General features: G+C 48.3%; 9 protein-coding genes across 17 annotated transcripts; 5 read left to right on the forward strand and 4 right to left on the reverse strand.

Moving 5' to 3' along the window:
- Positions 1-1,136, forward strand: LOC6597384 (glycine-rich cell wall structural protein 1.0). Its single transcript, XM_002022551.2, has 2 exons — positions 1-48; positions 132-1,136. The coding sequence occupies exons 1-2, from the start codon at positions 43-45 to the stop codon at positions 1,134-1,136; spliced, it is 1,011 nt and encodes a 336-aa protein (XP_002022587.1). The 5' UTR covers positions 1-42.
- A 979-nt stretch (positions 1,137-2,115) lies between these two features.
- Positions 2,116-11,929, reverse strand: LOC6597387 (ral GTPase-activating protein subunit beta). Of its 8 annotated transcripts, XM_026990576.1 has the most exons (16): positions 11,398-11,929; positions 11,097-11,316; positions 10,955-10,984; positions 10,462-10,860; positions 10,124-10,384; positions 9,302-9,925; positions 7,739-8,026; positions 7,434-7,574; positions 6,817-7,360; positions 6,512-6,753; positions 6,133-6,324; positions 5,779-5,919; positions 4,174-4,728; positions 3,492-4,078; positions 2,530-3,422; positions 2,116-2,464 (listed from the first exon to the last, which is right to left on the reverse strand). In XM_026990576.1, exons 1-16 carry the CDS (start codon positions 11,587-11,589, stop codon positions 2,350-2,352), a joined length of 5,424 nt encoding a protein of 1,807 aa, XP_026846377.1. In that variant the 5' UTR covers positions 11,590-11,929; the 3' UTR covers positions 2,116-2,349. The 8 variants fall into 8 exon arrangements, with proteins under 8 accessions (XP_026846377.1, XP_026846381.1, XP_026846376.1 ...); XM_026990580.1 differs by lacking the exon at positions 10,955-10,984; XM_026990575.1 differs by lacking the exon at positions 10,955-10,984 and having other exon boundaries at positions 4,174-4,782.
- Positions 11,930-12,487: 558 nt separating this feature from the next.
- On the forward strand, positions 12,488-13,389 carry LOC6597214. Its single transcript, XM_002022555.2, has 3 exons — positions 12,488-12,653; positions 12,711-12,875; positions 12,966-13,389. Exons 2-3 carry the CDS (start codon positions 12,870-12,872, stop codon positions 13,248-13,250), a joined length of 291 nt encoding a protein of 96 aa, XP_002022591.1. The 5' UTR covers positions 12,488-12,653; positions 12,711-12,869; the 3' UTR covers positions 13,251-13,389.
- Positions 13,390-14,998: 1,609 nt separating this feature from the next.
- LOC6597215 (heavy metal-associated isoprenylated plant protein 33) lies at positions 14,999-16,248 on the forward strand. Its single transcript, XM_026990733.1, has 2 exons — positions 14,999-15,004; positions 15,100-16,248. The coding sequence occupies exons 1-2, from the start codon at positions 14,999-15,001 to the stop codon at positions 16,246-16,248; spliced, it is 1,155 nt and encodes a 384-aa protein (XP_026846534.1).
- Positions 16,249-17,310: 1,062 nt separating this feature from the next.
- Positions 17,311-18,375, reverse strand: LOC6597216 (ATP synthase subunit delta, mitochondrial). 2 transcript variants are annotated; one of them, XM_002022557.2, is made up of 4 exons: positions 18,300-18,375; positions 17,878-18,082; positions 17,593-17,804; positions 17,311-17,526 (listed from the first exon to the last, which is right to left on the reverse strand). In XM_002022557.2, exons 2-4 carry the CDS (start codon positions 18,074-18,076, stop codon positions 17,464-17,466), a joined length of 474 nt encoding a protein of 157 aa, XP_002022593.1. In that variant the 5' UTR covers positions 18,077-18,082; positions 18,300-18,375; the 3' UTR covers positions 17,311-17,463. The 2 variants fall into 2 exon arrangements, with proteins under 2 accessions (XP_002022593.1, XP_026846422.1); XM_026990621.1 differs by lacking the exon at positions 18,300-18,375 and adding an exon at positions 18,176-18,192.
- A 1,077-nt stretch (positions 18,376-19,452) lies between these two features.
- On the forward strand, positions 19,453-20,848 carry LOC6597217 (nuclear pore complex protein Nup160 homolog). Its single transcript, XM_026990702.1, has 4 exons — positions 19,453-19,512; positions 19,580-19,758; positions 19,826-20,202; positions 20,259-20,848. Exons 3-4 carry the CDS (start codon positions 19,885-19,887, stop codon positions 20,397-20,399), a joined length of 459 nt encoding a protein of 152 aa, XP_026846503.1. The 5' UTR covers positions 19,453-19,512; positions 19,580-19,758; positions 19,826-19,884; the 3' UTR covers positions 20,400-20,848.
- Positions 20,849-21,747: 899 nt separating this feature from the next.
- Positions 21,748-23,826, forward strand: LOC6597218 (nuclear envelope integral membrane protein 1). Its single transcript, XM_026990679.1, has 2 exons — positions 21,748-21,886; positions 21,947-23,826. Exons 1-2 carry the CDS (start codon positions 21,750-21,752, stop codon positions 23,139-23,141), a joined length of 1,332 nt encoding a protein of 443 aa, XP_026846480.1. The 5' UTR covers positions 21,748-21,749; the 3' UTR covers positions 23,142-23,826.
- LOC6597219 lies at positions 23,797-25,032 on the reverse strand. Its single transcript, XM_002022560.2, has one exon. It carries the CDS (start codon positions 25,015-25,017, stop codon positions 23,839-23,841), a length of 1,179 nt encoding a protein of 392 aa, XP_002022596.1. The 5' UTR covers positions 25,018-25,032; the 3' UTR covers positions 23,797-23,838.
- A 36-nt stretch (positions 25,033-25,068) lies between these two features.
- LOC6597220 lies at positions 25,069-25,516 on the reverse strand. The gene is made up of 2 exons (XM_002022561.2): positions 25,421-25,516; positions 25,069-25,325 (listed from the first exon to the last, which is right to left on the reverse strand). Exons 1-2 carry the CDS (start codon positions 25,472-25,474, stop codon positions 25,071-25,073), a joined length of 309 nt encoding a protein of 102 aa, XP_002022597.1. The 5' UTR covers positions 25,475-25,516; the 3' UTR covers positions 25,069-25,070.
- Between the last annotated feature and the right edge of the window lie 1,518 nt (positions 25,517-27,034).

Here is a 27,034-nt window from a genome sequence, read left to right on the forward strand (position 1 = left end):
CACAAATAGAGAATCTCGGACGGAGTCAACGGTTTAGCTAACATGAAGGTGAGTGGATCACTAGCCGGAATTTGGATAACGAACTAAACGGATATATACTAAACGGAACGGTTACTCTATCTGACGGTTAGGTCTTTATCTGTCTCTTGGCCACGGTCTGTGCCTGCAATGCCACCTTCCTGTCGTTACTAGGCGGTGGCGGAGGAGGAGGCGGCGGTGGCGGTGGAGGAAGTAAGACCACATACAATGTCATTGCCACGCCCAGCTCAGGAGGAGGTCATGGCGGCGGAGGTGGTGGCGGCGGCGGTGGTGGTGGTGGCGGACACGGATATGCTCATAGCCATGGCTATTCCCATGGAGGCGGCGGTGGCGGAGGCTCAGCCCAGATCATCAAGGTCATTCTGCAAGAGGGCCAAGGCTACAGCAATGCTGGCGGATCAGCTGGCGGCATCGCGGCTAGTGGACACAGCTATGGACAGGGCTATGCCAGCGGCCATGGTCACGGCCACAGCCACGGCTCCTATGGCGGTCAGCAGGAACAGATCTTTAAAGTTATAGAGCAAGCCCCGGCTCCGATCCCAGTCTCATCTCCAGTTGCCTACCATGCAGTAAGCGGCGGCGGCGGCGGCAGTGGCTACTCCTATGGCCAGGGTCACTCGTCCCACTCCTATGGACAGTCCTACGCTTCTGGACATGGCTATGGCGGCTCCTCCTCCTACGATGTGCAGCAGTTTAATGCCATCCTGCCACAGATTCTCCAGCTGGTGTTGCAAGAGGACGCCTTCGGTAGTGGCGGCGGCGGCTCAGCCGATTTGGGTGCCATTAACGGGCAGCTGATCAATGCTTTCGGCAGCAAGGGTAATGCCATCATCATGAAGGCCGATCAGGCACAGGGCGCCTTCTTTAAGAGCGGCCACGTTGTGCAGCGCGGGACTCTGAAGGTGATGCGTGTCCAGGACAATCAGCAGCAACAGGTTCAGTCTGGTGCAGCTGCTAGTGGCTGGAGCAATGGTGGTTCCTCCCATGGGGGTGGCGGCTGGAGCAGCGGTGGTTCCGCTCCCAGCAGTGGCTGGAGCAGTGGTGGCTCCGTTGCCAGCAGCGGCTGGAGCAGCGGTAGCCCCCCTTCTGCCTGGTAGCTGCCTCTCTCTACCGGCTTAGTTAGCTAGACCAAATTAGTTTTTTTTTTCTGTCAACTATCTATTATATTTTTTTTCATAGGCTAGTAGAAAAACAAAAACAATCATGAAAAGAAAACTCCCATGGGCCAATGGGCCTCTTCATTGTTAAATTAAATTATTTGTTAATAAATAAATACGAAAAATCAACGAAATGCAAAACAAAACGAAGATCTGTAACTTGTTGTGGGGGCTCCCCTCCCCACAATTCAAATGGTTTCTTATATCATTATATCACGACTTTCATTGGTCAATGATGGCCCTCAGCCCCAGCCCCAGCAACAGTTTGAATTGATTAACCGGCGAAGGCGTTGCGAACTGTGGTCCCAACTGTGTGTTCAATACCGAGCCCAATTCCAAAGAGGGGAAGTTTCCACGCAGGTCTACGACTGTGCAATGGCGCTGTGAGATACCTCACGACCTTCCAAACAAACACGTGTAGGTTCAGCTTGAAGTACTTACTTTTTGAAGGCAAGAAGCACCACTAATTGACATCCATTTGATAGGATTACTCACTCAGAAATCTACATACTATACATGGCCCTTATTGGTCTCCGACATAACTTGAGGATGTCCCACATTCATTTCATTCCCATTAAAACCATTACTCATCATTTTTGTGCGTAAGTATAACGATTCTATTGATTTATAAAACGATTTACATGCATCATGCATCTTCAAACGTCTGTACGTACCATTCACATCCAAATGTTTCTTTTTTTTTTTACTTTCACTTCGCTCACGATGCGATCTTCTCATCTGTGTGTCACACAGCCGTGGGCCAAATTGATTTCGGATGTTTGACCCACTTATTTTGTTTCCTCTTCACAGATGAAAGAAGGTTGCCCAAGACATGAATGGTTGCGCGAATGATTATGATCTGTTGATTGTTTCAGATAGATCTGTTGATCGTTTCAGATAGATCTGTACTAGTTTTAAATACTTTTCAAAAGTACAATAATTCGATTTATTAGTAAAAAAAAGTAGTAATACACATTAGAATATCAACAAGAGTCCGTCCATAAATGCTCGGACTCTCGCAGTGAGTCCCATACCGATTGCCTTTTGCTGGTTGGTACGTTTTAGTTAAGCACACGATAATACAGGCATGGACAAGCCATTTTGGTGGTGGTGTTAATCCTAGGTTAGTAAATACTTGTGATGTTAATGCCGGCTAAATTGCACGCTGGAACAGATGGGCCAACAGCTCGGCCTCGCTCAAGTCCATTTTGTACTTCTGGACAATGTCCTGCACCTTCAATCGCCGTCGCACATGCGGCGGTTGGTAGCTGCAACAGACAGTTATAATTCGATTCATTTAATTGCATTTCAAGACATTGTCACTCAATCTTACTTATCATTGTCCAGTCGCCGTCGTCGGGATATGTTTAGGGCCGTTTGACGAACCAGATTGCCAACGACGCGCCGACTCAGCACCATGCCATCGACTAGGGGCGTGGCAAAGCTCATCCGACCGGGTGGACCCTGCAGTTTGACCCTTAATAGTCCCGACAGAAGCGAGTGCACGAAGATCACATGACAGTCGGCGGCCCTGGGTTGCTGGAGCGAGTGCAGCTCCTCGCCGGTGCGGGTGTAGGCAAGAAGATCCTCGAGCGGGAAGTTCAGATAGTCCTCGTAGCTCTCCAGCCACACCAGGAAGATCTTGGCAGGCGCCTGAGCGAGCAGCGTCGGCTTGGTTACGTTCCCTTTGCGTCTCGTTGGCGGCACAGGCTCCTTTTGCGTGCGACCGGTACCGGTACCGGTGCCGGTGGCCGTTTCCAATTCTAAGCTGAGATTCCGCGGCTTGGACTTGGCTGGACCAGTTCCCGTATCCGACTCGCAACGTGCCCACACATTGCTCGATCCGATCTGATCACTGTTGGCTATGCTGGCGCCATCGCTAATGTCGCTGTTGTAGCGCAGATTCCAAGTGGTCGGCACAACGAAAGCAATCTCCGACGAGACATCCGCCCAGTAGAGCACACGCTGCGATCCATTATAATTGAGCTCGCTGGGTACATTGGATTTAAGCTGCAGCTGCTGCTGCAGCTGATGCTGCTGATGCTGCTCCTCTGGCGTTCCCTTCAGCGACCAGGAGTTGTGGGCAAAGCCCGTCCAGCCAGAGTGATCGGCCACCAGCACCGGCCAGCCAAGGGTTTGCAGCATGCCGGCAAAGTGCGGATCGTAGGTTAGGGAGGGCTCCTCCACCATATTGCCAATTATTTGCTGGGCACTTGTCTGACCCGTCTGAATATTACCAATGAAATAAATCGTTTAAACGGTCATTAATTAATGGAAATTTAGATTGTCTCCCACCTTTACATAGAACACATAGACGGTATCATGGGTGCGAGCACTGAGCTTATCCAGCCTGTCCAGATCGGCGGCAAATGCTGTCGACTTGGTGTCCAGCACAATGAGGGGCCGCTGAGGCGGTGTTCCCAGCGACTCCGCTGGATTGTGTGGATTGCGCGTCTCGAATGTGAGGAATCCAAAATGAGATAGGAAAAGCCGTGCGGCATGGAACTCTTGGCACACCAACGGCGGCACGCACTCTTGCGAATGCGACAGACTGTCCACACTGTTATCGGCCTCCGCCCAGGCCAGCTTCTCATGGATGCTCTGGTTCTCGAGGATCAATTCCAGCTCCCTGATGCTCCCGGATCCATACTGCTCGCGAATCTGCTCGATAGTGGGTATGGAATAGTCGGCCACGCAGGGCTGCACCTTGTCAACGCCGTCGGGGAAGTTCTTCTGCTCGCACTCGGGTCTCTGGCTAATATCGTTCATAGGAATGGGCCGACCAGGATTGACGGCGTGGTACTTGATGCCCGACTTACTGCGTGGAAGATGCCGCAGCTGCATGGTCCAGGCATGTCGTCCAAATGGTCCACGTATCAGCACTGTCAAAACGGACATAGATATGTACAGAATTTGAGTAAAGAGGCTTGCTTCGGGTAATTTCATGCCGCTTGGACTTGAAGGAGTAATCACTTACGTGTCACTGTTGGCTGTGGGTCCTGATCGTTGCCCAGCGGCTCCTCGAGCAGGGCCAATATCGTCGAGTTCTCCGTCACAAAATACTTGAACTTGGCAATTGCCTGCTCGGTGCTGGCCGCCGCCGCCGGCACCATCGAGTTGCAGTGCTTCATCAGTGCCAGCTCATCGAGCAGGGAGGATATGGACTCGGGGCCGCACTCGCTTGGGAAATAGCCGACCTGTTCGAGTATGATTGTGAGCAGATTCTCGGCTGCGTCTCGCACCCTCATGGAGGCCGGTTTCAGCTCCTTCTCATCCTTGAACTTGGGTATATCGCCGCTTTTGCTCTGGCTCTTGGTGCCAGATATGCCCAGCTCAACCACCTCCAGAACTGTCTGCAGGCAGTCCTTATCCTGCAGCAGATACGGATGCTGCATCAGCCATGCTGCGGTGCACTGGAAGGCAGCCACAATCGTGCTGTGCAGATCCTTGCTGTGGGCCGGCGGCGGCCTCGAGCACTGATAACATATGTAGTCGCAGATCCACTTGACGGCCCGCTTGCACTCTAGAGCGTCTGAGGAGATTATCGTTAGATTCTGACTAGCTTCGTATATTTTCACTAATGTGTCTAAGGTGGGTGTGGGTGATGTGGTGTTGTGTGGTTCAGGTGGGTTCAGGTGTTTTTTTAATGTTATATACATTGTTTTGTGTGTGGTTTGTGGTGTTTGGGTGTCCCGCAGGAGATACAAACGAAATATATAGAAAAAAACGAATTGCGATTATCGATTGTAGATGAGTTTTTCGGTTTCGGTCGGTTGCGAGATGGAATTGGGTAAAGGGTATTGGGTATTGGGTATAGGGTATTGGGTATTGGGTATAGGGTTTTGGGTATTGGGTAGGTAGGGTTAGATGGCGCATCGAAAAAAAAACGAAAGAAAGAAAGAAAGACAGAAAAAGTGGCGTTAGTTAGGTTTGTTAGCTTTTCAATCAATTACCATTTGTAAACTTCCTGGCTGCCGCATAGAAATCACAAAAGCAAAAGTTGGCACAGGCACAGTCAGGGGTTAAGGTGGTTAAGGTTGGGGTTCGGTTTAAAGGAGGTTAGCGGGTAGCGGGTAGCGGGTACGGGGTAGCGAGCGGTGGTTTTACAGTTAAGATACGAGGTAGACAAGAGTACGCACATACGATATAATCCGAAAACCAAGGTACAACAAATAAAAGACGACAGAAAACAACGACATTAACACCAGAAAAGGAAGAATAGCCACGGCTGGGCCGCGACTTCGAATTCCCTTGAAAATTCATTCAAGATCCAATGCTATAAATAACCTAATTACAAGTAAGCCCTGCCTAGCGGATCGGATACATAGGCATTGTTTATGGAACAACTTTATGGAATATTGACTATTGTACAACCAGAGACAAAAAGCCCTAAGAATGGAATAGTAACAATGTATATCAATACATAATCCTTACAGTCTGCCGAGTGGCCCGAGAGAATAGTTGGTAGACGGACAAACGGCCATAAATATAAATTTTCTTAGATAGAACATTATGCCTTTGCAAGGGAATGAGTACACCAAAACCATCATGCACACTTAATTAGAGAGGAGGAGCACACTACCTGTTTCCCGTATGTGGAGCCTGGCCAAGCCGGACAACAGCTCAAGGGCCGCCAGTGAGACATTTAAGTCCGTTTTCCACGACGAGATGAGCCGATGGCAGACCAAATACGTGGCACGCACGAACAAGGCATGGGCATTATCTGAAAGATTCGGTTTAATATTTGTAGTAAAATGTAGTGTGAACATCAGAGTAACATATACATATGTAGATATTGTAGATATGATGAGCACTTGATGATCGATAAAACAAAAATTACGAGTATTGCAAGGAACAAAACCTGACTAACATCAGATTGGATCCCTTTGACTTCACAGAACCGAACGAACACAAAAAACAATATAAATCTCTTTACCATATGTGGTCACGCCCTCCAGCTCTTGGCCAAACTCAAATGACATGTCATCGGAGATGGTCAAACTTGGATAATCGTGGGCTGAGGCCGTGTCGCGTATGGAGCCCGAGCCAGCTCCCATGGTGGCCGTCGTTTGGGCCCCCAAGCTGGCCGTGCCGGTGCTGACCAGCGAAGCGGAACGCTCCGAGCAACCTGTTCGTGGTGTTCGTCACCACAGCCGGCGGCAAAAAATCAACACAAAAAGATCACGAAAAATGCAAAAAAAAAAAAAAATTAAACAACAAATTGGCAATTAAATAAAAAAAATTTTAAAAATCAAATCCAGAGTTAATTGCTGACCCAGATGCAGATCGAGATGCCCTTCAGTCCGCAACCTTACCCGAGCTGAGGAGATTGGCCTCATGGTGCTGGTGCTGGGCACCGCCGGAGTTGTGCAGATGAGTGGCGCCAGAGCCAGAGCCGCCGCCGCCCAGATCGGTCTCCTCGAAGGTGACGGCATCCTGGACGCACAACAGCAGGCCGCCCAGCAGCATGTGTGTGTTCTGGGCATCTGTCTCCACCTGCAGAGCGTTCATCAGAATGTTCATAAGTCGCGACTTGAGCTGGATGAACGTGAACATCCTAAAAGAGAAGAACAGAAAAGGATAAAAGGGATGGGACTCCTTTGTTTGCCATTTCACCTACTTCTCGCTCGTCTCGCTGGACAGATCTCGAATGGGCAGTGACTGGTAGTGAAGGGGCAGCACCATTATCGACAGCAGTATGTTGATGGCCGAGCGCCGCAGCTCCGTCCGGTTGAATGCCATTGACTGCGTTTTCAGCTTCAGATCCTTGTCGGGCAGCACAATCTCTAGGGCGGCTATGAAGCCCGGCAGCAGGACATTGATCCCATCCAGGTCCAGGCGAAAGAGATCACCCGAATGCAGCAGAATGCTGGCCAGCGTCTCGTCGCACTCCTTCGACTCGGTGATCTTTAGGCACTGCTGGAGGGCCATATAGAAGCGGGCCAAATAGACCGGCAGTATCTCTTCGCCGGTTTTCTTCGCACAGAATATCTTGCAAAGTGTACCAATGGCCTCGGCCCTGCCCGACTCGTACTTATCGATGGTCAGCGTGGGTGGCAGCGAGGCCGGATCGTTCAGAGAGTTGGGCTGGGATAGCGATATTGAACCCTTGCGGTGCTCCATTATCATCGACGATGGCCGCTTACTGGCTTCGCATGCCTGTTCTGTGTGCGAGACGGAAAAAGGTTAAGATATCTAGCAGCAACTCATCCAGCTGCTGCCGCAGGGTCCACTTACTCTTGCGGTTCTGGCGCCAGGTATCTCCACCTATGTGCGCTGCCTCGAACAGCCACTCGTGGAATACGTGGAGAATGCTGTTACACTTGGGCCGCGCCACCGCCAGCTCAACGCCAGCTCCCATCGATGTCAGCGGCAGAGCTACAACGCAAAACAGAGCAACAGGGGCGGCAGTGCAGAGGGCGATAGAGAAAGAAAGGGACAGATTGAGAGAGAGAGGGAAGGAGAGAGGGGTAAAGAAAGGTAGGGGAAAACATCTGTGTTAGATTGTTTCGGAAGCGACAAATGTTTCGCACAACACTTACAGTTGATGCTGCTGCTCGCCGAGGGCGGACCCGATGTCGATGTTGGCGTTGTGGGTGCCGCAGCCGCAGCTGGAGCCGGTGCCTGGCCACCAGAACCGGAGCCAGTGCCAGCGCCAGTGGCAGTAGTAATGCCACTGCCAGGGGCAGCGGCAACACCACCCGTGCCTTGGACGGGGCCAGCGCTCGTCGAGCCGCTGCTGTGGATGTAGCTGCTGCTGCTGCTGCTGCTGCCGATCGCATTGCGTGCACCGCCCCCCGTGAGGCCGATAAGCGAGGTTTTGCTCAAGCCTGCACAAAGCATTCGTGTGTGTTGGTTGTTGGTTGGAATGTGCGTGTTGGGCAGAGAGCAGTGGAGTAGAGTAGAGCAGAGCAAGTGTGAGAAATTAGTAGTAGCGAGGCAGAGTCATAGTCGGAGAGGAGAGGAGTCATTGGAGATATGAACATAGACTGTCCGATGCCACTGCCAGTGGCACACATGCAACGTGGTTGGCATTAATTGTGGGCGTACAATAGATAAATTACAATGCATATTATGCCTGGTCTGGCCTGGCCTGTGAATCTGATGCGATGCGATGCGATGTGATGTGATGGCGGCAGTGTACTCAATGGCAGTTGGAAAATGGAAACAGTTACTCTTCCACTCAGCCATTCCCAAACACATCCCATCCCATCCCATCCACTCCACATCCAGTCGCGCTCCGAGCAATTACACACAGATTATTCCACTCATGCTACGGAACAAATTATACAAAAACTTAAATGCAAAACGTGCATGCGGTGCGCGGCGCGCGGTGCTCTGTGCTCGGTGTGCCCTGAGGCAAGGTGCTCTCGTGTCATCGTCGAGCTGAGCAGAAGCTGAAGCTGAAACATGAACTGATCTGGGAGCTAATGGCGAATACATTAATGGAGGATTAACTCAACAATCTAGGCAAGCAAACACACATATCAAATCAACGCAAAGCAAGTTAAAGGCACCAGAAATTAAAATTTCTTCGGTGAACCGAAGCCCCAAATACCCTGGCAGAGCAGTATTACATATTATATATTGATATATGCATCCAGTTAAACCATTGAGCTCTTGCTAATGAAGACATCATATAGATTGAAAATCGTTATTATAGATTATTAGGAGTCCCTGAATATTATGGATTACCGAACCATCGGTTGCACGGAATATTCTGGACTATACAATAATATTTAATCCTAAATACAATCTGTTTGATCGTTAACGTTTCTTTGAATACAAAAATATAAGAACGGATACTGGATACATCACATTTCCATGTACTACATCAGGATTGCGATTCGGACAGAAAAAAAGATTTGATTTGGTATGCCTAAAGTCCTCCAGCATTGGCAAAGATTGATTAATACAGAACGATCTCTTTTTAATTTCTGACTTAACAATCCCATCGAATAATCCGATAACTCGATTGTGGAGACCAAGCATGGATGTCTTACAACTCAATATCAAATCCATAGACTTTGTAATACTTTCTGCCAAGCTACTGCTATAAAAACATTTAGTACAACATTCTAGAGGATCTAAAGACGAGTTCGCACCCTTCTGCTGCGTTATGGTGGGCGCCACGCTAAAACTCTTGGCCAATCGTCGCTGTAGCGGAGGTGTGGGCGTGCTGGAGACACCCGTCGATGGCAGGTTAGCCTCAGTCGTGCTAAAGGATATGCTGCCGACGACTCCGGCCGAATGGCTACCACCAGCGCTGGTGCTTCCAACGGCAGAGGCCCCCATCGAGTGTCCCAAATTACTGGCAACTAAGGCAGCGGTCGACGTAGGCGAGGCTCCGCTCTGGGAGAGTGATAGCTGTTGCTGCTGGTGGGTCTGCTGATGCTGCTGATGGTGGCTGTGATGACCCATGATGGCATTCAGAGCAGAGCTGGCCGAGTTGCTCATGAAATTGTCGCGCAGGAAGCTGCCAGCGCCATGTAAATGCAAGTGCGGATAGTGTAGATGATGGTGGTGATGCATATGCTGATGCTGGAGCTGGAGCTGCAGTTGTTGCGCGGCGGAGCCCTGCTGCTGGCTATTTGCCGATATATTCGATGCGCTGCTCGAGTGGATGAACTGCTGCAGCGTGGAGGAGGTGGCCTCGTTCAGCGAGTGCCGTATTTCCATTAGATTCGTCACGACACTATCCGTTTGATGTGGCGGCGGCTGATAAACGCCTACTCAAACAGCGGTTTTCGATTTTCGTTTTAGATACAAGTTTTTTGGGTTAGATAAGCAAGAGATGAACAAACGAACAAGAAAGAAAGAGAGAGAGAGAGAGATAGAGAAATACTGGGCTGCTAGCCTACCACAAAACTATTTGCTACTGAAGCCTATCGATGGGAGAAGTCGGTGAAGTTCGGCTCGGATCTTACCCAGAAACGCATCAACCTGGCTGGAGATGCCCTTCATCGCATTGAGAAAGATCTGCGGCAGCATCTGCAGACACGGATGCTGGTGTGTCTCGGCCCCCTTCTCGTGGGTGAGTGCCCACTGCACGAAGTGCGACGATTTGCTGATGATGTGCGGCGAGCAGAGCGCCGTGGGATTGCCGATCATACGCAAGAAGCGATACCATGTCTGGGCCACACAATCGTTCGACATGCCAAGGGGTATCAGCTGGCCATCCTCGTCGGCTGTGGATTGCAGAGAGAGCTACATTAGTATATTGCCAGAGAAGACGAACCTTTCCCCACCAATGAGCGCCACAAACCATTTTTGAGCTGGGGAAACGCTGGTCCGTAGCTGAACTCGAGAAGTCGTGACGTCAGGGCCAAGTTGACACGATTCCACTGATCGACAAGGGCCACGCGATGCCGCCACATGGAGCACGACTCCTGTAGCGTCTTCCACATCGAAGGCGACGGGAAACTGCGCACGCAGGCCAGCAGCCACACTTCGAAGAGCACGGAGAGCACACGCTCGCACAGCTGATCCCCCACATCGTCCTTGACGGTGGGCGGCGCCAGTAGAATTTCGTTAATGGCCAAAAGGAAGAGCAGCAATGTGTCCCAAGTCTGACGATCCATTTGCTGCGAAATCTGCGCAGTCTGCTGCAGAGTACGCAGTACCCGATGACAGAGCACCGCCTGCCGCTTGATGGTGTCGGCACCTGGAAATGGGCAGCAAAAGGAATGCATTAGTCACGTCCAGTATCCATCCTCTAAGGCGGCATCGAATGCAGTGTACGTAAAAGAGCAACCTACCAAGCGTGGTTTGGTATAGAAATGGCAAGACTTGAAATTTAGATGGGGATTAATACATAAGACTGTGGAGTGGACATTTTAAAGGCAATGGCGGCAATAGACAGCGGATCGGGTGGCCTGATCGCGGCAATGATATACTTACTTTCGCCCTGGCGCGGAACAAACAGATTGTGGAAATGGTTGATTATCTGGCGGGCATACAGATTGGCATCCTCGCATATGGGCTTCGGCACACTGATGCGCGGCTGTGGATGCAACGCAGTGAGCCACTCGCAGTATACATTTACGCAGTCCTTGATGGTCTCGTGCTCTTGCAGGGGCAGTGACAGCCCAAAGCAGATCACATCCATGCACCATTTCACCTGTAGAGCGGAAGGCGAGAGTGTGAGATTCACTGGCAGACCCAAGTGCCCGAGCTCGAACTATGGACAACTGATACTCACCTCCTCATCCTTGACCAAATGACTAGGCTCGGCATTCTGAGTGATGCCCAGATTGGTGCCCAGCTGCTTAACCACCGACACGACCACTTCCCGTCCAGCCGAGGCTGGAAACTTGTTCAGCACGCTGAAGCATTGCGCCCCGCAGCTGTTGGCTGTAATCTGGGCCGACAGCGAGGCCCATTCAGAGTACATTTCAGAGTACCGTACCCTTCTGCGTGTGGTCCAGTGGAGGTTTTTCGGCGGCTCGGCTCCAATTTGCGATTTTCTTTTCACGTTCTACTGGCTGTTCTTCTTTTTGTGTGTTTCTCTTTTCCGCTCACTCGAATTTCACTTTGTTGACGTCAACAACATCAAGAGCATTGGAGCAGGTGCGCCATGTTGGCGGTGTTACAAATGTTTCTGTGCCTGTTCCTCCTGCTGCTACCGTGCCCAGACATGGTGCATCTCAAAACAGCCTATGATATGATTGTTGATTACTTATTCACTTGCGCCTGCCTATTAGAACGAAATTTGGCATTAATTTTGCAATTCCATTCCTCCTAACAAAATTTCACACCGTGAAAAAGAGAGCAGAGCCGAACAGCTGTGTGGGCTTGGTTTCAGTGCTGTGTAACGGCAGAAAACATCTTTAAAAATATCAACAACAAAACGGAGACGAGACAGTTTAAAAACATGTTTTGGCTATAAAATGTAATATGCACAAACATTGAGTTGGGTTTTTGGAAAAGCCAAAGCCAAGTGAATCGAGGAAGCATCGTTTGAATTTGCATAAATTTGCATGCGTTTTGGCGGATTTGCTGGCTGAACCAAAAAGCATAATGGGGCGTGAACAATAGCTCATAAATAAAGTTTAGCCAAAATAAAAAAAAAAAACAACACAAGCTCCCAAAACAATTTGGAAGCAAAAAAGACAATCAATTGGCACACCGAACCGAAGGCATGGCGCCTTCGCACGTTCTGTTCTGTTGAAAAGAATTCATCAATGGGCATGTCGCGGAGGCAGTGCGGAAATCCCGCAATAGGTGTCGCTGCTCACGCGTCACTGACAGCACCTGTTGAGCCGAATCGATTCGAATCGACAGGAACAAGTTCTCATTGTTCTGGCATTTGAAAGGCGTTTTATTTCATTCGTAAATAAGTTATGATGCTGCCTCGCATTGTTCGTCAAAGCAAGCCACCAATGACCAATGCGGGGTAGTATCCACTATACACTAATAATGGCAATGATAATGCCACCTCTCAAGTATCTTACTTATGTATGTATACGATTTAAAATTAGCATATCGCCTTACGAAGACATTGTTGTGTTGTAGTTGTAGCTGTCTCTGGTTATGTTCTTTGCCGGTTTTATTACTCTACTTTCGAGCGATGCGACAGGGTTCTGACCGCTATATAAGATCTCGGTATCTGCCAAAAAAATCAACACAAATCATCCACCAACCAGCAACCACCAATCAGCCAAACATCTCAACATGAAGGTGAGTGCGCATCCCCATCGCCCCAGGATATTGGAGCCTCTACCCTTACACCGACACGCAACCGGATTAAACCTCTTCTCTCCTTTTCAGTTCTTCATTGCTTGCCTCCTGTTCGCCGCCTGCCTGGCCCTGTCCCAGAGCAGTGTCATCCATGGAGCTGCTTACGCCCCAGTGGCTACCGTGCCACTGGTTCGCACCGTCCCGGTGGTGCGCACCATACCGGTCGTCCGTCATGTTCCAGTGGTGCGTACAGTGCCCGTTGTCCGTCATGTGCCCGTGTACGAGAACGTGGCCGTTCCTTCCGTCGTCCGTGTAGGGCACGCCGCCGTCTACGATGCTCCCCTGGCCTACGGTGGCTGGCTGAAACAGAAATAAGTGCAGTGCCACCCGCTTCTACTCGACCGCTAACTAAACTTAACCGACTTGTCTTTTTTTGTCTATTAATAAATTATAAGACATCGAAAAATTGTATGATATGATATCAACGAAATTAAATGGGCTTCTAGTCATCAAAGTATGCATATGCTTCATGGCGGTCTTAGAGATTAGAATATATATTATGTTGTATAGAACTAATCATTACGAGTACGTAGATAGATGGAGAGATAATCACATAGTTCATAATTTAAATAAGGAACGAACTCTGATTCAAACTCCATCCATTTTGGGTACATAATGTATACCTATATATATATATATATATTGTATTGTAGTCCAATAAAAACACACTTAACATTTATCCAATCCATAATTATATAATCTTTCCTGTCTTTATCTTTATCCCATCTCCATTCATTCAAGACTTTGCTTAATCAATTTATTATTCATTTATGGGGCAGTCTAAATTCTGGAGACACTGGAATTTTGCAGTTTTCGTTTTCTGCATTTTTATATTGGGTGTGGAATGCGTCTCTACAGAGGCAGTCCAGTCATTAGTATCTGTCTGGGAGGCTCAACAGTGGCCCATTGAGCAATACAAACTAGAGGCTGATATTCGATGATCTTGTTGTTTTTGTTTTTTGTTATGGTTGTCGCTGTCGTTTTATGATCATTCGATAGACAATGATGCGTTTTACACGCCTGAGAAGAAGCCACTTGCATAATCATAGTAATGGGACGGCGTTGGCTGGCTGGCTAGTTGACAACGGATTTCGGATAGATTTAAATTCACCTTGAAATAGCCAATGATTGTGGATGGGGTAGTCTTGGATTGGATTGGGCTTGTGCTTGGGCTGTGGCCCATTGGGTTGCACTGGGTTGGGTTGGGTTGGGTTCGTTTTAGTTAATGGCTCAAAATCGGACAGACAGCGAGCCGCCTTATGAGGCAAGCGCTATGGCTGTGGCTGTGGCTCTGGCTATGCAAATGACAAAACGAAATATGAAAGCCACATGCTGTCGATGCCGCCCGCCTTGTCTTAAGGCAATGCCTTATCACCATCAGTGCGGCTCGTCTCAGTTCGGCTCGGTTCGGTTCATTTTCATGCTAATTGTGGGAGCCGCTGCTTTCGGAATTTCGGAAATGCATATTTCGCCTAACGTAACGTAAGGCTTTACGAAATTCGAGGCTGGAAACTGGAAAGAAATCGGAACCGAATCCAACGAAACCGACATAGGAATGGGAAATGGAAATTAAGAGTATCATGAAGATGAAGAACCCGAGGCCAAAAACTGGGTGCGGCTTAGTGAAAATGAAAGCCATCTATCGATGACTTCTTTCTCCAACGCAACATCCATTCGCTACTTGAGTTTTGCATCATCTCAGCATGATTATGATATGTATGTATGCCCATGATGATGATTTGATTCCAATCGCGATGATGACGAACCGTTGGAAATGTTAATGAAATGCCTTTGTTTGGGTCTGGGTCTCTTGGTCTGGGGATGGGCTTGGGCCTGGGATGCGTCGGATCGTGTTATATGCTGTTTTGTTGCGTTGCTAATTTGAATTGTGGGACTTCATTATGATCGCTTACATCGTATGGCCGGATCGGATCATCGTATAAAAGAGTCGTGATGCTTTCGATCTGACATCAGTCGTCTCTGAAGAGCATCACCACTCAAGGCGTTAGGAACCTTTCGGTACTGGTATCGTTGTCATCGAGTCAAGTGGAATAGTAGTTAACATGAAGGTGAGTCCGAGTCCGAGTTCCCCGCCCCCTACACACACACGTCCTGGATAGCCACTTTATATCTACACCCTTCTCCTCTCTGCCTCTCCCACCAGGTCTTCGTTTGTATGTGTGCTCTCTTTGCTGTGGCCAACGCTGGCTTCCTCGGTCTGCTCGGAGGTGGCGGCGGCGGTGGTGTCGGCGGTGGCGGTGGCGGCGGCGGTCTTAAGGCCGGCATCAGCTTGGGCGGCAGCAGCGGCGGTGGTGGCGGCGGCTATGGTGGCGGCGGCGGCGGCGGCTATGGTGGGGGCTACAACGGCGGCTCACATGGCGGACATGGCGGTCATGGTGGCGGTCCCGTCCAGGTGGTCAAGGTCATCCATCAGCAAGGCGGCTACTCTGGCGGCGGCTACTCCGGAGGCGGCGGCGGCGGTGGGGGCTATGCCGGCGGCTATGGCTACGAGCCCGCCCCACAGGTCTACAAAGTAAAGGTCATCTCCGAAGGCGGCAGCCATGGCCATGGTCCAGCCCCCGGACCAGTCTACGGTGCTCCAGAATCCGTCAAGGTGATCAAGTTATTGTCGGAGTCCGCTCCTCTGGTCAGCGGTCCATCTTTCGTTGGAGGCGGCGGCGGCGGCTCGTCGGGTGTTTCCCAGGTGATCAAGGTGGTGCACGAGAACCATGACGGTGGTGCTTCCTACGGCGGACATTCTGGCTCAATTCAGGGTGGACACGCCAAGGTTGTGCGCGTTATCCATGAGCATTCGGGCGGCTTTGGCGGAGGCCCAGCTTACGCTCCCATCGATGTTCCCGGACCAGCTCCGGTGTCTTCCTACCTGGCCCCTGTCCAGGAGGCTCCAGTTTATGCTCCCCCTGCACCCGCTCCAGTCTATGCTGCCCCTGCACCCGCTCCAGTTTATGCTGCTCCCGCTCCAGCTCCAGTGTATGCCACCCCACCTCAAGTGAACTATGCTCCAGCTCCTGCTCCGGCTCCGGTATATTCTGCTCCCGCTCCAGCTCCAGTGTATGCCTCCCCACCTCAAGTGAACTATGCTCCAGCTCCTGCCCCGGCTCCGGTATATTCTGCTCCTGCTCCAGCTCCAGTGTATGCCTCCCCACCTCAGGTGTACAGTGCCCCCATCCAGGCACCTGCGCCGATCCTGAGCATCCCCCACCAAGCACCCGCCCCAGTGTTCGCGCCCGAGGAACAACTCCTGCCCGTGGGACATGCGCCCGCCCAGACCTACGGCCCACCAGCCTACTAAGACGCTTTCCCCCACCTCCCCGTCGCCACACATCCCAGACTCGGGAAGACCTTCGACCTACTACTACTACCACTCTACCTCTATCGACTTTTCCTACACAACGCCATGAGTTAATTTAAGTCATTTTTTTACCCATTTTTTTTTGCTAGAAAATACATAAATACCGAAAAGATAAATTCCAATCCGCGGCCTACTCTCACTTTCAACAGCACAGCCACAAAGCGAGTCTGGCTGGCTGGCCTGGCTGTAAACTTGACCTTCCGATCGGGTTTCATTTCGGAAGGGATGGGAGACTGTGCACACGCGCAGCAGTCGAAGCAGCGATTTCCATACAAATCCACCACACCGTGCAGCAAGATAGACATGATCGTTCGCTTAGGCATACGACACTTTCTCAGAAGCGCTTGATTTCTCATGGCAGCAGGAGCTTCGAGCGTTTTTGATACTCTTACAGGATGATCGTTCGCAATAAACGTCGGATATGGTATGCAGAACAAACAAAAATTTGCATTGCAATTTTCCAAACAAAAAGAAGTGGTTACTCTGATGTTTCCTCGAATGCAAAGCCTCGTCTACCTATGGAGGCTAGATATTATATAAAAAGTAGTAGTCCGATGTTGATTAAATAACGTTTAGAATGGTTTTGAGATCCCTCTGATCTATTCCACAGAAACGAATCAGACATACGAACGGTGGAGAACTTTGATAATACTTTCTGCATGTGTGTAAAAACAGCTATTGCCGATGGTTTGCAGATTGTTTCACAGGTGCAAGTTCGTATGTTTCTTCCATCTTTCTCGCACACTTCAGACAACCGTTTAGTAAAAGATTTACTCAACATATCATTATAGCATTTGCATATTGGGGGAGCCCCGAAATCTTGCCTTAAGCTCTCTCTCCATGCGACAGTGTACGGCGAGAAAATAGACATTTTGTTTTAAGAGGGGCTTACAAATCGTTACAAAGACGATTAGTAGCAACAGAAAACACATGAAAACAACAAAAAAAAAACACAAAAACTCGTGCGCTGAGATGCGATGCGATTGATCCACAGGGTTGTCATTAGTTCGATATTATAATTCGCCTTTTATTGTTTCATAACGTGGGATGTCAGCCAGCTTTTGAAATTGGCCACCAATTCAGTTATGTTGTGTATCTATTTACTTTAAACGCAATGCCTTAGCTTTTGGGTGTTGTGTGTGGTTGTGATTACGTCTATTCGGCAGCTTTGACTAACGCCTCAGCGACTTCGACGGCAATGGCAGCTTCTGCCTTGGCCTGCAACGGAAATTGGAAGAGTGATGAGAGTTCTGGACGGGGTTTGAGTGGGAGAGAAGGACGTACCTTGTCGTCACCAGCGGAGCTCAGCTGGGACTGATATTTGCTCAGCAGTTGTCTGGCCTCGGCGACGTCAATGTCCGCAACATTGTGAGCTTCCTCGGCCAGCACCTGAACGGAAGAGTCCTCGTTGACGGTCACCGAGCCGCTGGAGACAAAGTATTTGGTGGTCTTACCATCGTTATCCACAACCTGGACAACACCTGGCTTCAGCACAGCTGTGGGCACAACATACAAGACCCAATTAGAAGCGTTTCGAGTGTGATATAATCAGCGGGGCGATGGACTTACCCAATGTGGGCACATGCTTGGCCAGAATGCCGAAGGCTCCGCTGAAGGAGGGAACATCGATCTGGCGGACCACGGCGGCATCGTAGAAGGTCTGGTTGGCAGCAGCAAAGGTCAGCTTCATCTCGTCCGAGTAGGCCCGGGACTGGGCAAGGCGAGCGCCGCGTGCGGCCAAGAAACGGGCATTCTTAACGAACGACATATTTCACTGCAAGAGGAAAAGGCAATTATATTAGAGTTTTGCGTTAATGTCCTTGCAGCAGCAACGTCTAATCAAAACAACATATTAAAATTATGTAACTTTGTAGGTTAGGCGGCGTTCAACTGATTTTCTCGCTGGAGTCACAAAGCAAAATCCCTGCACAAGTCCCAACACAGCCCTCGGTTTCAACTCGGAAAACACTTTCGCTCTACGCCATCTTCACCTTTTTTTCTATTAGGAGTGTGGCAAAAAAGGAATACAATGGAATTTGTTGCTGAAAATCGGCCGCTGTTTTTGCCCAGAATAGAGGTGTCAAACCATCGAGGGCACTATCGATAGTATCGGTGTTTTGGTGCTAGCCGCTACTATCGATGGTTTTTCTACTATCATGGTACTATCGAGAATATCAATCTCCCATCTCAAAATTTAGTACATTTTTCAAGGAGACGATTTCTGGTGATGGGAGTTGGCCATGGGAACCATGGAGTTGTCCCGTCACTATATACAAAAATACATATTTTGAAAAATTCTAAACTTGAAAGAACAATAGTTCTGTACATGGGAGGGGGTGGGAAATATACCGAGCTACTTGACAAATTTCAAAATATACCGTAAATATACTGCCGGATTATTTGCATTCAAGTTGCATCGCAATTGCAGCAAATTCAACAAAGTCTAATGTCATACAGCTTTAAAGAGTCCCTTAATTTGGCTTATCGTCGTTTTTCACTACACTTCCAGATCAATCTATTTCACAAGACGGGGACAGGGCTGCAATTAATATCGATCAGCTATCGATTACAGTCAGGGTTTCAGGGTTGTTTTGAGAGAGACCATTATTTAAATTTGTGTTTGTCATGACTGAACAGTCTGCAGGATTCCAATAATTTTAAGATATCTGGCGGACATTGCTACACAAATAATAAGATGCAGTACAGAAACCGCTTAATATGTATATTGGTAAGTTTTTTTGCGAACAAATCGGTAAAACAATTACAATTTTTGCTTAAAGGCAGACTAGAAAGTCGGTGCTGGTGCTCGCTGAGGTCAGCCTGGATACTGTTGACATTGTGACACTTTTGGGGTGGTCGTCACTGTGAGCAGTGTCCATCGGTATATGTTCCCACTGAAGACGGTTGGAGTAGCTGTGGGCGCTGCTGCTGGGCCAGACGATCTTCAGTCACAATCTATGTTCTATGACGTGACTGAAAAGATCGCAGATCCAAGTACCTACTCCTTACGGACGGACTCGGAATGCCCACTGTCGCTGCTTCGTTTATGTCGGAGCACGCTCAAGTAGCCCACTTTGCGGTGGCCTACCAGAACAAGGTTTTGCTCCACTTTATAAACTGTGCCGATGACTCCACTGTGACGCACGAGGTCAGGGAACCACATCTGATGCCTCGCTTTCTGTACAACCTTGCGGGTGCTCTGAGGTGAGTGCCGCAGCTTCTGGGTCAAGACATACCGATTTAATGTTGTCTTTTTTTGCTATTTTATTAGACAAGCGGACTCTGTGGATGCGGTCAATTACATGTCATTCAGTGAAATCGATGGCACGGCCTATCTTCTAGTTGTTTACAGGAGCAATGAGCTGCGACTCTGGTCAGTGGATACTATGCAGGCAGTATCCACCATTAACTGCTCTGATGGAGGTCAAGGAGCACCAACAGCACAAGGACGTAAGTGTTCGAATTCTAGAACATCTATCTTTCGAGCTGCTAATGCATATTTGGTTTATTTCTGCAGCACAAACAACTCTCACACAACGATGGGGCTGAGTTTTTTGCGTGCAACTCGACAAGAATATGACAGATGTGGGTTCCAGAGACATAGAATTGATTATGAAGCACACAGTGGTGAAGCCAGACATGGATCTGATCAACTTTAATGTCACCCTCTTACACATCTGGGCGCTCTGGAGCAATGTTGAAGTGGATTTTAATGTCTCCACGATCTATTATGGCTCTAATCAGCCCATTCAATGGGTTTCTTCTGTCCTAGAACCGCCACCAGAGGGTTATTGTCTCACCATGCAGCATGGCATCGATCCACGCGAGGCCTACTGCTCGTACATTTTCCATCCGGGTCGATTCGATCGGACTCTGATTACCAAGGCCTTATATGTGAGTATATCTTTGCCGGAAATGTAGATTCATCTATTGTGGATTCCCCCAAAAAGATGTTCCGACGCGTCAACATGCAGTTTGATGTTAGGCAGCTGTCGATGACAGTGCTCAAGGAGCGGGTGTGCCAGGCTGTCAAGGATGAGATCCAGAACGAGTTCAAAGAGTTTGTGGTCAGTGACGGAAATCGCCACTAGGCTATGGGATCGTGTCTACTCCTGCTGCGAGCAATACCACATCAAGTACTCGGAGCCCATTGGTTTGGTTTTTCCATATTGGGTGCCATGGATGCGGCATGCCTCATTAGGTGGCAATCTTTTGCCCTGCCACGTCCATGCGAACTGTGGCAGCATATTCTGTTCATTGGGGAGCAAGCTACAAATGTGACCTCGCTGATGGCCCCATTCTTTCCAGACAATCTCACAATGACGACGGATGTCAAAGTGGAAACGGATAAGAAACTGTATCAGCGAGAATCGACCATCGATCTGGCGGCCAAACTGGCTGCCAGAAGCATAGATGATGACTACACTGGCGCCATCCTTCCAATGGACACCGATCAGAAACCGATCAGAGCAACCGCAAGGTTGCACAGAAATCGAGGCATCAGATCCGGTTCCTGGACCTCGTTCGTCACATTGAAGTCATCGACACAGTTTATAGCGTGGAGCAAAACCTTGTTCTGGTAGGCCACCGCAAAGTGGGCTACTTGAGCGTGCTATGACATGAACGAAGCAGCGACAGTGGGCATTCCGAGTCCGTCCGTAAGAAAGTAGGTACTTGGATCGTCGATCTTTTCAGTCACGTCATAGAACATAGATTGTGATTGTAAATCGTCTGGCCCAGCAGCAGCGCCCACAGCTACTCCAACCGTCTTCAGTGGGAACATATACCGATGGACACTGCTCACAGTGACGACCACCCCAAAAGTGTCACAATGTCAACAGTATCCAGGCTAACCTCAGCGAGCACCAGCACCGACTTTCTAGTCTGCCTTTAAGCAAAAATTGTAATTGTTTTACCGATTTGTTCGCAAAAAAACTTACCAATATACATATTAAGCGGTTTCTGTACTGCATCTTATTATTTGTGTAGCAATGTCCGCCAGATATCTTAAAATTATTGGAATCCTGCAGACTGTTCAGTCATGACAGACACAAATTTAAATAATGGTCTCTCTCAAAACAACCCTGAAACCCTGACTGTAATCGATAGCTGATCGATATTATTTGCAGCCCTGTCCCCGACTTGTAAAATAGATTAACCTGGAAGTGTAGTGAAATACGACGATAAGCCAAATTAAGGGACTCTTTAAAGCTGTATGGCATTAGCCTTTGTTGAATTTGCTGCAATTGCGATGCAACTTGAATGCAAATCATTCGGCAGTATATTTACGGTATATTTTGAAATTTGTCAAGTAGCTCGGTATATTTCTGAGGGTCGATAAATCTGATATCGATACGCAACAACAACGCCGACTCGCATTCCATTTCGAAGTTATTTATTTTAATTTGTTGCAACAAATATCTGAATTATAGATCATAAAAATGTTCCAGCAACGTCTGAGATGCGGATTCATTTCTCTATTTACACTGATGGCGATATGCGCTGCCGCATCCCCGCCCCCAATGGCGGACACAGTGTTTTTGGCGCCGGGAACATCCATCGATATCACCGCCAATAGGTATGGGCCAAATACGCTAAGGACATACTGCTATCCTGGTAAACCGTCCTCGCTACTCAGTGTATTCCAAACGGTTGAGTTCTTTCTGGACATCGGCAACGATGACTATACCGAATATGCCGGACGCACTCCAAAGGAGGTGCTGGATCACTACAATGAGCAGCGCTCCCTCTTCAGCTTTACGCTCTTCTCGCAGAAGCGTCAACGGATACATCTGTCACCATTTGAACCCGAGTGCATTGGTGTTTCCTCCAGGCAGCCCTACAATGTGAGACTCCATCATGCGCAGTTCGATGTCTGGCGGTTTCTACAGTTTGGCTTGGGCGTCCTCGTCTTCTGCAGCAGCCGTACCTTGGCCAAGAACAGCATATTCTATTATTTGGCTGGCATTGTGCTGGGTATTTGCGGCTCGCTGCTGCTCATCATCTCTTTAACATCAAAACTTTTCCCCAGGCGACCCATGATGTATGGCGTCCTGATTGGTGGCTGGACAATTGGAGTATATATACTCAAGCAGTTGGCCGACAACATGCGTCTAATCCTATTGACCTATCGCGACTATGTGGTTTGGTATTTGATCATAACCAGCCTCATATCATTCCTCGTCTGCTACCGCATCGGCCCACCTAAGAATAGGCGCTCCCAGAACATCATCATGTGGCTGCTCCAGGCGGTTGGTGGGGGTCTGGCCTACTTTAGTAGCTGGCATTCTAGTGGAGTTCTATTTCTGATAGTCTCTGTCTTTGCGGCATACTATTTCCCACAATCGCTCGTGGTATATGGGAAATCGCTCTATCGACGCCGCTTTCCGCCCAAGCGGCGCCTGCTCACACAAGAAGAGTACTACCAGCAGACGGTAAACGAGACACAAAAGTCACTGGCGGAGCTGCGCGAGTTCGTCAACAGCCCCAACTGCAAGCAGTGGAACATAATGAGCAACCTACGCAATCCCATTCGCTTCGCTTCCTTTGCCAATGGGGAACCACATTTGTTCGATGAAGAGATCGAGGACTACTCACGCACCATAGAAGAGTCAATGGAGGCTGCCGACCAGAACGAGGCCGAGGACTATCTGCAGTGCAGCATGCACTACCGGCCCTTGTCCAACAATGGGTTCAACGTCAGCCAGGATCATCGTCGTCGGGCGCCTATGCCCCAGCTCCATTCACCGGCCTACCAACGAGACACGCTACGTGCGAACATTCAGCAGGCCTATGAGTCTGATAGCGATGACGAATACACGGAGCAGGATTAAGACCAAACAGGAGAAAAACGAAAAGAGCCGATCCACACGAATCAAGAGACTCATTAGACTAAGATAAGATTAAATGTTCTGATATGGGTTTGTGTACTTTGGTCAAGTTCCCGTTCCCTCAAAGAATGTTTACACACAGGTTGCTAAATGAATGAATTTCATGCTAATTTTTCAACCTTATCGCACCATTGGCTGTTTTGCCAGATTCACGAAAAAGTTCCTTCGATCGCCGCTTAATCATAATGAATGCCAAATAAGGAGAAGTCATAGAGATATACACCTCAAACGTATGCGATCATTTTCAATTCATTTTCAGAATTGTCTCGTACCAAATAGCTACATATAAACGAAAATGAGTACTTACTTAATATTTCGCGACTAGCCATTGGAACCGACCTCTACAATTATTTTCCGAAAGAGTATCTTACTTTACTTTAGACTGACTGACTAAATAAACTTGATTTAATTCAATAACTGACCTCAACCAGACACATACATACAATCAATTATTAACCACCACTTTCTTATTTTTTTATCCATTTACTTAACAATGATTTGCTGAAACGCACTGTATTGCTCCACTCGGTATAGTTCTTAACTTTCTTCCCGGATATTTTTTTACTGGACCAGAATTTTCATTGTACAAAAGAAAATATTTTCGGAATAAATCGAAATTTTGACTTTATTGCCATCTCTTTCATTTTGGAGGGGCACAGTCCACGGGCAGCCACTGGCAGGCCTGTGATGGAGGCGTATGCATCTGTCCCGGCAGCATCTTGATTAGGCGTCGTTCCTTGTCAAGCATTTCAGCGGCACAGAGTGTGAGGTCGCGCTGGCGAAAGATGAGGGCATCTTCTACATAAGTGACGGTCCAGAAGCTGGTGGAGGAGCTGGGACTGCCCGAACGAAGCGCAGCCAGGCGATTTCCCTCGCTGGGATCCACAAAGAAGTACCATTTGAAGAGTTCACTGCGCAGCGAGAACACAGGCGTGGAGTGCTGCTCCTGGACAAACGCTCGAATGAGACCAGCCGAGTCCGTATAGTTCTGCTCATGCCAAGTGAAGACCTGACGTCCGTTGAGGCCGTAGTTCCAGTCATCAGTGATGGTCGTATACAAATACTCACGGTTATCGCGACTGAGCAAGCAGAAGCCTTGGGGATGGAAGAGGGCCCCCAGCACTGGCGGCAGACTGTGATTCAGTGCCTCTACTCGTCGTTGCAGCGACGCGTCCACGCTGGCATACATGTGATGGGTCTGGATCTTGCTCACCGCATGCGCCATGTTGAACAGAAAGGCCTCGTTGCTATCGTGCATTGTCTGGTAGCGCCAGAAGAGCGATAGCTGGGCCTCGATCATCATTTTGAAGCTGACTTCGTCCCTGTCCGTGTACAGCTTGTCCAGTTGCTGAGTGAGCTTCTCCAGCGGCCGGTGGAAGTAGACGTCTTCGATGGTATGCTCTAGGATGTCACGAACTAGGGACGGTTCTATGCTGGATGCCACATACATGCCATACGACTGAATGCTCTCCTCGGCATTGATGAGATTGGCCAGGCGTTGCGACATCAGTGACCGCAGGTGCCGTCGCACCTCCTGCTGCAACTCACAGGCCGAGCGCCCCGTGGGTCCACTGGTACACTGCATATCAGTGCGTATGAAGTTACCCAGCTGGGTGTAAAGACCTTTCACCTTGTCGGTATCATCGATAAAGTCGGACCGTATGGCTCCCCAAATGCTTTGAAAGACTTGCAGCTTATCGGCGCTGTTGGCAGCACGTCGCAGGATCATCTGGTAGCCTTCCAAGTCCGGTTCCACCGGAAAAACTTCGGCGGCAGCCACCAAGATCAGTAGGCCGATGACTAACAGCAGACGATGCATCTCGACTGGCGCACAGTTGGAAAATGCCTTATCGAGCAGATGCCAGGCAAGGGTCAATGGAGGTCCATCTTGATTTGCTTGGCTTCATGACTAGATTGATTGGAGCAACAGGGTTCTTCCGCGATCGGTCGCTTGCCTCCAACCATAGACACCACTTTAATGCGCTCCGTTAGCTGATCGATCTCCATGGGTTTCTGGGGACGGCGATCCCGTGGCTCGCGGCGCGGTAGCGGCACAATGAATCCTTTGTATATCACCCGTAGTTCATCTAGCGTCAAATCCTTTTCATTTGTCAAGTGCAGCTCCCTCTGAAAAAAACAAACACCAAAAATTACTGTTACATTATACACATTTACATGAGACAACATACATATGTATGTCCTGTATGAAAATGGATGTTTACCCTTTTGAATTGCTCCAATATATCTTCGCGAGTCAGGTCGTGCCAGGTGTCCATGACTATTGTTATTAATTAATTGAGAACTACAGGTGATCCATGAAAATAGCGACGGTCGAGCTTAACCCACCTAACGCCCCTCTATTTAAACCGGCGAACAACTTGAGTTTGTTTTACTGTATGCCAATTCTTCTTGTGGAAACATCCTATCCTTTATCTTTACTTAAAACAAATATTTCAACTTTGATTATTTTCGTGGAGTATAGTTTACTATCCACTGGTCTACAATGGGCTAATCGTTCTCTGTCCCGGATCGCAAATCATATTCCTCCATTTTAATATTCGTTTAATTATCACTAGCTAGCTGGGATCCTCAGCCTTGAACACATAATTTTAGCCGATTGATCAATCAATTTTCTACAAGATTGACCAATTTTAACGACTCCTTTTTATTGCATTGTTTATAAAAAAAAATGAAACAAAAAAGGTCAAAGCATAAAATGTGAGTGTGTACGTAAAGCAACGTAAGTGCGTTTGGAATGTTACGTAATTTTTGCTTGGTGGTCACCCTAATGCGCTATCCAGACGTTTAATTACCCCGCCATGGAAAAGAAGACTCAAAAGGTGTCATTCACTGGATCTCCCTACATCTCCCTATAAATTCCATTAATTTTGTATAAATAGTGTAAATAATGTATATACCCCATCCATATATGTAACATTAATTTTATGTGTGTATGTATCTCATGTGACCAATTTTTTTCCCCTTAAATGTAAAACTAGATTAAGTTAACTTTCCACGCTTGTTTACAATAAAATAAAAATTTCCCACATGAAAAAGATAGATTGTGGAGAGCGGCGCCGAGTGAGAGCTAAATATTTTTGTGGAATAATTATCATGGGAAAATTATAAATTTCTTAAATAAAAATTGAATTGATTTAAAAAATAAATCGAATAAAACTATTTTCCATTAATCTGATAAGCAATACGATTCAAATCTGGCGGGTCTATCATTGCAGAAAATTGTTGCATACTTTTGGGCGAGGAAATTAAAGTGGATATCAGCTGCCGAACAACTGTTCATTTGACAGGTGAAGACACTGGGAGTTGATTTTAGTTTGACGGGTGAGAAATAATTATCTGTATGCCGCGCTCCATACGCCGGATCCGAGCTATAATCATGGCCGAGAGCTCAGATTCGACCTGAAGACGCCCCAACATGTCACCCGCACCAAAATGGAAATTGCTACTTCCGCACCAAGATGGTACTCCCGCAACAACATGCCACCCGCACCCACATAGCACCTATGGCCCTGGACCAACAGTCTGAAATGATATACTATACAGCTTTGCATATCGACCGACCTGCTCGACATATCGAGCTCTAACGGCTTCATCGAAGAAATTAAATAGGGCAGTAAGCATAGCCAAAAATAATTGAGAACCACACATGAAATAAAAAAACTCATTCCAAAGCACCCCAGAGCTACAGTTTTTTGTGCGTATTTTTTAAGTGGTGTCCCCAATAGGCCTAGTCCACTATATTTACTTTGGAGGTGGGGCCCAAAGAACCTTGCGAACATGTGAAGCCGTCTCGAAGAAGTGTCTGGAAGTATCAA

This window comes from Drosophila persimilis, unplaced genomic scaffold (assembly GCF_003286085.1).
Source record: "Drosophila persimilis strain 14011-0111.01,24,50 unplaced genomic scaffold, DperRS2 tig00000606-arrow-arrow-pilon, whole genome shotgun sequence".
Lineage (NCBI taxonomy): Eukaryota > Metazoa > Arthropoda > Insecta > Diptera > Drosophilidae > Drosophila > Drosophila persimilis.

Bases quoted from the DNA above. Each gene is read 5' to 3' on its own strand.
- LOC6597387 (XM_026990575.1), bottom strand. From the start codon at position 11,589: ATGTACTCTGAATGGGCCTCGCTGTCGGCCCAGATTACAGCCAACAGC. The intron at 7,361-7,433 runs GTAAGTGGACCC...TCTCGCACACAG, and splicing joins CTGGCGCCAGAACCGCAAGA to AACAGGCATGCGAAGCCAGT. The intron at 4,783-5,778 runs GTAGTGTGCTCC...CACCCACCTTAG, and splicing joins GCTCCACATACGGGAAACAG to ACACATTAGTGAAAATATAC.
- LOC6597216 (XM_002022557.2), bottom strand. From the start codon at position 18,076: ATGTCGTTCGTTAAGAATGCCCGTTTCTTGGCCGCACGCGGCGCTCGC. The intron at 17,805-17,877 runs GTAAGTCCATCG...TTGTGCCCACAG, and splicing joins CAAGCATGTGCCCACATTGG to CTGTGCTGAAGCCAGGTGTT. The intron at 17,527-17,592 runs GTACGTCCTTCT...TTTCCGTTGCAG, and splicing joins GCTCCGCTGGTGACGACAAG to GCCAAGGCAGAAGCTGCCAT.
- LOC6597217 (XM_026990702.1), top strand. From the start codon at position 19,885: ATGACAGATGTGGGTTCCAGAGACATAGAATTGATTATGAAGCACACA. The intron at 20,203-20,258 runs GTGAGTATATCT...TCCCCCAAAAAG, and splicing joins TGATTACCAAGGCCTTATAT to ATGTTCCGACGCGTCAACAT.
- LOC6597218 (XM_026990679.1), top strand. From the start codon at position 21,750: ATGTTCCAGCAACGTCTGAGATGCGGATTCATTTCTCTATTTACACTG. The intron at 21,887-21,946 runs GTATGGGCCAAA...CTCGCTACTCAG, and splicing joins ATCGATATCACCGCCAATAG to TGTATTCCAAACGGTTGAGT.
- LOC6597219 (XM_002022560.2), bottom strand. From the start codon at position 25,017: ATGCATCGTCTGCTGTTAGTCATCGGCCTACTGATCTTGGTGGCTGCC.
- LOC6597220 (XM_002022561.2), bottom strand. From the start codon at position 25,474: ATGGACACCTGGCACGACCTGACTCGCGAAGATATATTGGAGCAATTC. The intron at 25,326-25,420 runs GTAAACATCCAT...TGTTTTTTTCAG, and splicing joins TATTGGAGCAATTCAAAAGG to AGGGAGCTGCACTTGACAAA.